This window comes from Dendropsophus ebraccatus, chromosome 10 (assembly GCF_027789765.1).
Source record: "Dendropsophus ebraccatus isolate aDenEbr1 chromosome 10, aDenEbr1.pat, whole genome shotgun sequence".
In the NCBI taxonomy this organism is placed as follows: domain Eukaryota; kingdom Metazoa; phylum Chordata; class Amphibia; order Anura; family Hylidae; genus Dendropsophus; species Dendropsophus ebraccatus.
This window is the reverse complement of record NC_091463.1, coordinates 21,898,527-21,909,108: the sequence shown is the minus strand read 5'-3', so window position 1 is coordinate 21,909,108 and position 10,582 is coordinate 21,898,527. Positions and strand designations below refer to the sequence as shown.

Here is a 10,582-nt window from a genome sequence, read left to right as displayed (position 1 = left end):
AAAATTTCAAAGTTATACAGATTAGTAATTTACTTCTATTTAAAAATATCAAGTCTTCCAGTACTTATCAGTTGCTGTATGTCCTGCAGGAAGAGGTGTATTCTTTCCAGTCCGACACAGTGCTCTCTGCTGCCACCTCTGTCCATCTCAGGAACTGTCCGGAGCAAGAGAGGTTTCCTATGGGGATTTGCTACTGCTCTGGACAGTTCCTGACATGGACACAGGTAAAAGCAGACAGCACTGTGTCACACTGGAAAGAATTCACCACTTCCTGCAAGACATACAACAGCTGATAAGTTCTGGAAGATTAAAGATTTTTAAATAAAAATAATTTACAAATCTATAAAACTTTCTGAAACAAGTTAATTTGAAAGATTGTCTGTGCAGAGTACAATCACAATCTGTTCTCATTTAACTGGCTGCTATTGTAATACACCATTAATGAAAAAAAAAAAAAAAAAGTCTGTCATGTGTGAACATACTCTGCCATGATCCCACAGCTTTGTGTGTATAATATGGACCCATAGATATCTATACTGGATTGCTGGATTTAGCGGTCAGCAATAACCCATTATCCCATACCGCCTGCAGGTTGTTACCAAAAATTCTGAAAAACCGAAGCTGCAGATTAATAGAAATTTTTAACGACTTGCCAACAAAAAACGAGCTCAATAATCCAGCTGCTGCATGTTTCCATGGATTTTATATTATTTTCTATCGGCATCCCTTCATGGACTTGTCTCTGTGGTCGCACACAGCTGGATTTCTCCCCTCCTTTTCTCGGTTACTCCTCCTGCTTCCTTTCCTCCCTTCTACTACTGTCTGAGATTCACATTAGCACTTCAGTCCAGGCTAAGTGCTCCCTCCACCAGCTGAAGATGGAAAACAAAGTCTTCCTCTCCTTCGTCTTCTACAGCACCCTCCTCATAGTGAAAATGTACATCCTGGCAATCATCACCGGACAGATCCGGCTACGGAAAAAAGTAAGTTCCAATAGCGGCAAGATTTTTACAAATTCAGCATTTTTTATACTATGGAGGCATATTACAGCATGTAGGGTAGGAAACAAAAAAAAAGGTAACTGCCTGTCCGTCCCTGGGGGCTCCCAATGAATAGCAGCAGTGTATGTGACCGGGGAACGGTAGTCTGTGGTTTCTACTGGCAAGTTAGTAGTTAATCGTATTGGGACGAGTGACATGTAGATGTTAACAACACCTAAGTATGAAAAGGGAAGAGATGGCGGCGATTGATGTGTGTATGTATGTATGTGGGGGGAAGAAATTTACAGTTAACTCTTTGGTGACCGCATTTAAAGGGGGGGTTGTTGTTAGAATAAAAGAGTCTTCTCATTTCTAAGAAACAGCGCCACTTTTGTGTGCGTGGTGAGATTGGTATTGCAGCTCATCTCTATTCAAGTGAGTCTATAAAGAAGGATGGGAGAAAGTAGACCCTTATATTGTAGCTTTGGACAGTCCCTTTAAGGTGAGATATCATTAGAGGGTGACAAACCGCACCTGTACACTTAGTTTCACAATAGTATGGTCCAATCTGGGGCTCTTCAGCTGTTGCAAAACTACAACTCTCAGCATGCCTGGACAGCCGAAGGCTGTCCAGGCTTGCTGGGAGTTGTAGTTGTGCAAGTTATATTGTAACTTTGGACAGCCCCTTTAAGATGAGATATCGTTAGAGCGTGACAACCCGCACCTGTAAACCTAGACCCACAACAGTATTGTCCAATCTGGGGCTCTCTAGCTGTTGCAAAACTACAACTCCCAGCATGCTGGCTGTCCGGGCATGCTGGGAGTTGTAGCTTTGCAAGTTATATTGCAACTTTGGACAGCCCCTTTAAGATGAGATATCGTTAGAGCGTGACGACCCGCACCTGTAAACCTAGACCCGCAACAGTATTGTCCAATCTGGGGCTCTCCAGCTGTTGCAAAACTACAACTCCCAGCATGCTGGCTGTCCGGGCATGCTGGGAGTTGTAGTTTTGCAACAGCTGGAAAAAGAATTGGGTGACCCTGATCTGCGAGGTTATTGTCTGGTGTTTGTATATGCTCTAAGAGGTAATTCCAGAAAGGAACATTATACAGCAAAATTGGAAGACCCCCTCCATCCAGACCACCATACATTAAGAATAGTGGCCATTTTCTCTGAGAAGACCGCCATATTTCAGTGCAATGTTGGTCGGAGTTGCGCTCTATCGACGATCTCTTTTTAATAATCTGACCCCAACTGTCAGCTGTAACCTGCAGGGGATCTTGACAGCAAGTGTTCAATTCCCCTGCAGCGCCACCACAGGAGAAATTAAGCATTACAAGATATTTATTTTAAATCAGTGTACTGTCCATGCCGTGGCTGTCCTCCGGCAACACCATGTAGAATCCACCCTATATCTAATATATATAGCTCTGTTAGAGGACCTCTTTATTATAGTCATTATAGTAGATTCCCTTTAATATGAATATACTGCAATTATACAGTCTGGAAGAACACACGAGTCCGCGGCCGCCCCAGCTGCCGCCACCTGATTCCCATAGTCTTGCATCTTGCTCGCTGCTTTTTCTAGGAAGACGTAAATCCTGTAACAATGTCCGCTCCGTGATACTAATGGACGATGTTCCCAATGGTCAGATAACACTTGACATAGGAGCACGCTGCAGCCAGATACACAGGATACACATGTTCAATAACCCCAAACATGACCTTGGAACAATGTACAGAATAGAATGGATGTTTGCATATTGTTGCCGTGAATTATAGGTCTTTACCACTTTTGCCACTTGTTTCCTGACTCTAATTGACCTTGTCAGTCTAATGTGAAGACAGGTATTGTTCTAAAGCGTCACTGTCACTTTAAGGAAAACATTTGACATGTCATGGACGGGTCGGGTTTGGATGTAAAGCCAGTGTTTCTCCCTCCCTATCGCTGTTCTCCCCATCTGGTTGCAGGAATCAGCCTCCATAGTCAGTTTATAGAGCCCACCTCCTACAGGTAGAGTAGCCAACCAGGGAGAGAAGCGCTCAGCCATGTGCTTCTCCTAGTTCTATTTAAAGGGAACCTGTCACCCCCCGTGCCGGGGTGACAGGCTCCCGACCCCCCGTTAGAGCCCCATATACTCACCTAATCCCGCCGGGTCCCGCTTCTGGAGGTGGTCGGGTGACGGAGATCTCAGCCGCTGCAGCCCGGCGCGCGCGCTAAGAGATGAGTCCAACACCCATAGAGAATGACGGAGCGCTGGACTCTCCTGTCATTCTCTATGGGTGTTGGACTCATCTCTCAGCGCGCGCCGGGCTGCAGCGGCTGAGATCTCCGTCACCCGACCACCTCCAGAAGCGGGACCCGGCGGGATTAGGTAAGTATATGGGGCTCTAACGGGGGTGTCGGGAGCCTGTCACCCCGGCACGGGGGGTGACAGGTTCCCTTTAATGAACACTCACATCAAAAATTTTCACGTTTGTGTGACATGTCAACATTTTTTGTAAATTGTTAGGAACACTAAAGGCTCTATTACACCAAGCGATTATCGGCCGTATTTGATCCGTTGTGGCCGATAATCGCTTGGCGTAATAGCTAGTGGCCAACATTTTTCAATGTTGAATGTTTTCAATGTTCAATGTTGAACCCCCCCCCCCAATGATATTGATGGTCTGCTGGCCATCGCTCCATGTAATAGAAGCGGTGGCGGCAGACTGCCGCTATTTCCTGTGGGCTCCCTGGACAATCTAAAAAACAACAGGGGAGCACCTCCCGCAGCTCCCTGCGTCCCCCCCCTACTCTTACCCGCTCGCTGTAATTGCGCTGGCAGCGAGCGGGGAGCGAGGAGCAAGTTAGTGCTGACATGACAGGTTGGCGCTGGCTTGCTCCTGCTGATTGGTCCGTGTAATACTGCGTTTATACAGAACAATTATCGTTCGAATTTGCACAATAACGATCGCATTTGAGCGATAATCGTTCCGTGTAAACATAGCGAACAATCAAGCGATGAGCGAGAAATCGTTCATTTTGATCTTTGAACATGTTCTCAAATCGTCGTTGGTTGTTCGCAAAAAATTCACAGACCGTTTCCTGTAAACAGTTTTTCACCGATTTAACCTATGTGTGAGATAGGCTTAAGCGATCGCAATACGATTTTTCCATACGATATATCATTCTGTCTAAACGCTCATCGTTATCAAAAACAAATCGTTATTTTGAAATCGTTAATCGTACGATCGAGCGAATTATCGCTCTGTGTAAACTCAGCATAATAGTGAAAAGTCAGCTGATCAGGTGGATTTCAATAGGACTTGGTAATGGTGCGTTTACACGGAACGATTATCGTTTGAATTTTCGCAATAACGATCGCATTTGAGCGATAATCGTTCTGTGTAAACACAGCAAACAATCAAGCGACGAGCGAAAAATCGTTCATTTTGATCTTTCAACATGTTCTCGAATCGTCGTTCGTCGTCCGCTAAAAATTCGCAGATCGCTTCGTGTAAACACTCTTTCAAAGATTCACCCTATGTAAAAGATGGGCTTAAGCGATCTTAAAAACGATTGCAATAGCGATTTTTCTAACGATTTGTTCGTCTAAATGCTGATCGTTCTAAAAACAAAATTGTTGCTTCAAAATCGTTAAATCGTTATTATCGCTCCGTGTAAACGCAGCATAACTCTGAGTATAGGGGGTTTTCTGACTCCTAGACAGATAGGGGGAGATTTATCAAACATGGTGTAAAGTAGAATTGTCTCAGTTGCCCCTAGCAACCAATCAGATTCCACCTTTCATTTTCCAAAAAGTCTGTCAGGAATCAAAAGTGGAATCTGATTGGTTGCTAGCGGCAACTGAGCCAGTTTCACTTTACACCATGTTTGATAAATCTCCCCCATAATGTCAGGAGAAAGAAGTTTCAGGCATGTTACATTTCAGCTGACAAACCTCTTTGTTATCAGGGAGATAAGCTGCTGCCAGAGCTGTCCTGCAGCAGCTTACCCCCCTCTTCCCATTTACAACCTATGAATGGTTGAATATATATATAAAATATATATATATATATATATATATATATATATATATATATATATATATAGTTTTCAGCTGATTAAACATTCAGCCACCAGCTCCTGAAGGTGTATGGACGCCATAGACATGTAGGCTCTTTTAGGAACACTATAGCAGTCATGTGAGCTCTTTACAATGGATCTTTGATGTGCTAAAAAGCTGTGCTTAGTATATAATCCTATACAATCCACGCCCAGGCTACTCGCCGCTCAACAAAAGGTCAGATTCCATCTGCTCACCTGCCAAATCCATGATCTGGAGGCCTAGTGCACAGTCAGGGTGTGGGGCTGTGAGGATGGAGAATTAGGTCAGCCTCTGGAAACAGAAACCATCCTACCACTTTGCAAGGCCTAGGGTAGGATATGGTGCTGGGTTTTGGATTATAGGCGCCTATACACCTTCAATAACTGGTTCATTCAGCCAAAAGTTATCTCCCCCGTCCTCCTCATACACATGTACAATGTTTGGCACTGTTGAACGTTCATGTGTTTTCTATAGGGTGGGGTAAGCCGCTGCCAGACTGCTCTGGTGCCAGCTTATCTCTCCCAAAACAAAGGGGTCGGGCACTGAAAAATCCATCACACCAGAACCCTATGTCCACCAACATCATTTGCTTGTGGAGATTTGGAAGGCTCCCCCCATACGCTTTATGCTGATGGCAGAACCCACTTTAGTATGGAAGGCAAAGAAAATAAGAAATATGGCATAAATTCTCCCGAATCACGCTCTATGGAAGTTTATCCAGACTGGTTTCTAGGAACACACTGATGAAACTAGCAGGTCCAGCTGCCATGTATGTGTATGGCCGGCTCTACATGATGAGAAAGTTATGCTGCGTTTACACGTAACGATTATTGGCCCGATCGTACGATTAGCGATGTCGGATTTACGATTTTTTTTATAACGATCAGCGTTTAGACGGTACGATATATCGTACGAAAATTCGCACTGCGATCGTTTTGCGATCGTTTAAGCCTATCTCACACATTGGTTAAATCGGCGAATGACTGTTCACACGGAACGATTTGCGATTTTTTTTGTACGATGAACGACGATTTGCTGACCTGCTGAAAGATCACGATGTAAGATTTATCGTGCGTCGTTCGATCGTTCGCTGCGTTTACACGTACGATTATCGTTCCAATTCGACCGTTATCGCGCAAATTCGCACGATAATCGTTACGTGTAAACGCAGCATTAGGGTCCTATTACACTGAGCCATTTTTAACGATTAACGACTAACGATAAATGATCGCAAACGAGATTGTTTATCGTTAACCTGAAATCACTCACCATATTACACAGAACGATAGTTGTTAGTTACAATCGTTACTACGATTGTTATTGCGATCGTTGCTATGATCGTTTATTCCTTTTGATCCCAGTAAAACAATGAACAATGTGCAATTACACTGAACGATTAGTGAAAAAATGCTGAACTTGAGCGAACAAATGTGGAATTATAGCGAACGATTAACGATAATTTTAGGTTCAGATCTAAATCAACGATCAACGACACACAAACGATTTTCTGATCGTTGCCTGAAATTACACATTTAAATTCGAACGATATAACGAATTTTCGCACGATAATCCTGTGGAATAGGGCCCTTAGAGAGAGATACAACAATGTATGAGAGCAGCATCCAGTGATGGGAGTCAGCGAATTACGTCCTGACCCAGGATCTGTGCTTAGAAATGAAGAAATCTCTCCAGGAGATAAAGGAAACGCTGCAATGTGCAAGTACAGGCAATGTTTAAAGGGGTTCTCCGGCGAAAATATTTTTCTTTTAAATCAACTGGTTTCAGAAAGTTTTAGAGATTTGTCATTTCTATTTGTAAAATCTATTTAAAATTTTAAGTCTTCCCATACTTATAAACTGCTATATGTCCTGAAGTGGTTTATTCTTTCCAGTGCTCTCTGCTGACACCTCTGTCCATGTCAGGAACAGATTGTGATTGTGCTCTGCACAGATATTAAAGGAGACTCCAGCAATTTGTTTTCTTTTAACTGGTTTCAGAAAGTTATATAGATTTGTAAATTACTTTTATTTAAAAATCTCCAATCTTCCAGATAGATAGATAGATAGATAGATAGATAGATAGATAGATAGAAAGGAGATAGAGGATAGATGGAAAGATAGCAAGTGGATAGATTGTCACCATTGTTCTTGTTATATACACCTGCTCTGGGTATATAGGTTGTCTTCTCTTTTCCCACCACCTCTACAATCCTTTCTAGTCTCTGCCCCCGCCCCAGGTTATATATAAGAGACAATCTAGCCAAGTGCCCAGGGGAGATCAGATAGAAGGCTCTGCTAATTGTGTCTATTTTCCTATATAAGTGGTTAATATAGTGGATTTACATTGTCCCTATAATTAGGTGATTTTTCCATAATAATAAAGCAGTAGTAGGATGTGTTTAGTAATTCCAAAAGATTGGGTCACAATAACTGTATATAATGTATGTATAAGTTATCATCAAGGGCAATAGTGACAATAGCCCTGTCCCTGGTTATACTAAAAGGGATTGTGTTGCAGTATTAGGCCATGTTCACATGGCGTAAGACACCGGCCGGACGGGTCACGGAATGGCACGTGTCAGAGAAGCTCATCCCTGCCGGCCGGATGATCTTCTCTTCCGATGAATTGGGATTCGGGCGCATCCGTGCGCGCCTGCATCCCAATTTGCCAATGCACACAGTGGAGTTCAATGAATAGCAGGCGCAGAAAACGGACATGTCATTTTTTTTTGGCCCTGCTAGAGATCCCGGACGGAATGTATACTATCTGTATACACAAAGGACGGGATTCCATAGATGGCAGCACTATGTAAGTTTCATATTAATCACAGCCGTTGTTGCAAATCAGCAACAACGGCCATGATTAACATGAAACTTATATAGTACTAGCTTCTGAAAAAGAAGATAATTTAACAAGCTGCAATACCAGGTACAACCACCAGTTTTATTAAAGAGGTACTCCAGGCTGGGGTCATTTTTATTGTAGGGATATCTAGCTAGTCCTGTGTTTCAAGACTCTTCAATGAGGCTCCACAGGCTCTTCTTTTGCATATTCATGTTTCCCAGGGGGCAATGCACCTAGGACTTCACTGCATTGAGCGCTTTCACTAGCAGCTGGCAGTGTTGTCGTTCGGCTGGTCTCCCTAAGATCAGTGATCTGTTTCTCTTATGGCTGCTCCACACTGATGAGGGGCAACACCCCGAAACAGCTGTATGTGGATGGTTACCTTGCCTTGGTTTATCCCTTGTCATTACATTGACTTATAGGGCCACTTAAGATGGAGGTTTTGGTGGTTTCCTAACAGGAGCTGCCCCTTGGCTGGGTCCTTCCCAGAGGGATATCTGGCTAGTCCTGTGTTTTGAGACTCTTCAATGAGGCTCCACGGGCTCTTCTTTTGCATATTCATGTTTCCCAGGGAGCAATGCATCTAGGACTTCACTGCATTGAGCGCTTTCACTAGCAGCTGGCAGTGTTGTAGTTTGGCTGGTCTCCCTGAGATCAGCAATCTGTTTCTCTTATTTTTATTGTACGGCCGGGGAGGGGGTGGATATAGAAGATGCCGGTGACTTACCTCCCCGGTTCTAGCGCCAGACCTCATTTGTGCCGCCTCGTTCTCCCGTCCAGCTGCCACTTCCTGGTCTAAGCTCCGGCATGAGACATGACGTCTAAATGGCTGAGCTGCCTTGAGGCGTCACGTCTCAAGCCGCAGCTCAGACCAGCAAGCGACAGCCGGACTGGAGAACAGGGCGGCGCAATCCGGGACCTGGCGTTTGAACCGGGGAGGTAAGTGACCGGCGTCTTCTATATCCACCCCCTCCCCGGCCGTACACTAAAAATAACCACAGCCCAAAGTACCCCTTTAAGCTTGTATTGAACTCAAAGTAAACTGTATTAATCTGTATGCAATGATTGGATTTGTTAGGGCTAGGTGGGGGATGCAGTTCAGTGCCCTCCCACTAGAGGCGCTATTATATGTGTGTCACTGACTAAAGCTCTTAGTGACGTTTCTAGCTTGTTTATGTAACATATTAAATCCAAGGCTTGAGAAGTATATGATGTTTTAAGATATAACAAGCCGTGTAATGTTATCTGGCAGATAGCTGGTCGGGAATTCTGTGTGGCTGCGATAATGTGAGAGAAAACAGATGTGCAGGGAGGACTGGATGTTCCTCTACCCACGACGCCTATAAAAATAAAAAACACCTCCAAGCCATCGCCATCTCTTCTTAGTATCTGCTTATAAGGCATTTTATTGCATTGGGTAACACTGGTAAGGTCAAACAGAAAGGCCATGTGTGGGAGTTTGCTGAGAGGACATAATGGAGCTTATGATATAGAAACCCTATACAGAATTCGGAATTAAAGGGCAACTCCAGCCACCATGGATATAACCATTAGTGATACTGCAGAGACCCCAAAAGCAAATGCTCAAGACATTTTGTAAGAGATAGGGTTTTATAATTTATTTTTTTTTAGATTTAATTTGACTCCCATCATGCCTCAGGATAGATTACTGATTTGCTTTTGTCTTTATCCTGGGAGGAGCCGTCTCCTATGCTCAATGTCTCCCTCTGCTGGGTGATATATGAACTGTCAGCTCCACTGAAAATACATTTTGCTCAAGAATGCGGATGCTACTTCTCAAATCCGTTTCATAGTCGGCCTGATGTTGAAGATCTTCACTATACCGACTGCTGAACATGTCTGGGGGGGAGGAGAGTAGTATTTATTTTGTATGTATGTTCACAAGGGAGCAATGTTCTTATCCCTTCTAGATACAGTCAAGCAGAGAGTAACCCTCCTCCAGCAGCTGGGGTCAGGACACTAGTATAAGATGCTGACTTCTTCCAGAATAATATTTCTTAAAGGAATGGTTGGTTGCAGGGATCATAGAGACGCCACAGCCACTATGGGCTTTGTATCAATCCATTATCGATCCATAGTGACATCATCACTGCCATGGCCCAGGTCGCAGTGACTGGTATTGAACCTTCTGGTGGGCTCTGGTGTTTAGGGGGCTACTTGTCACGGTGGCCACGAATGGTAAAAACCCACCCCCAGACACATAACTGGACCTTAGAACTACTGTGAGGTGCGGAGTGTAGGTGCAGGTGCGGCGGCAGAGATGACTCCCACTTGAAACAAAGTTCAACTTTTCTTAGCAATAATATATTTAGTGCAGTAACAGTAGCAAACAAAGCTTAGGTGCTTAGTGCAAAAATCAACAGCAGGAATAGGAACGGGCAAGAAGATGAGCTGATAGCAGAATAAACAGTGGAAGGTGTCAGGGACCAGATAGCAGGGCCCCTTGCCTAATTTAGTGAGTACTCTGCCGGGATAAGGTGACGTGTTTATAGAGTGTTCTGAAGTAATCCTCATACTCACGTATATATATGACCTCTGCATATATGACGGCCTTCTGCCCCTCAGTGTTGGGTTTCCGTCCTAATAGGGTAATACGAGTCCCAGGTCTCCTGTTACTGGGTGGAGCTAGCTAGTAGTATCCGTCC

General features: G+C 44.0%; 1 protein-coding gene across 1 annotated transcript in view; it reads left to right on the top strand.

The window, feature by feature from the left end:
• The first annotated feature begins 801 nt into the window (after positions 1-801).
• Positions 802-10,582, top strand: part of PTGES (prostaglandin E synthase) — a 28,868-nt gene continuing 19,087 nt past the window's right edge. Inside the window, exon 1 of the mRNA XM_069986144.1 lies at positions 802-983. Coding sequence (XP_069842245.1) covers positions 879-983 — 105 coding nt within the window. The 5' untranslated portion in view covers positions 802-878. The remainder of the gene's footprint in view (positions 984-10,582) is intronic.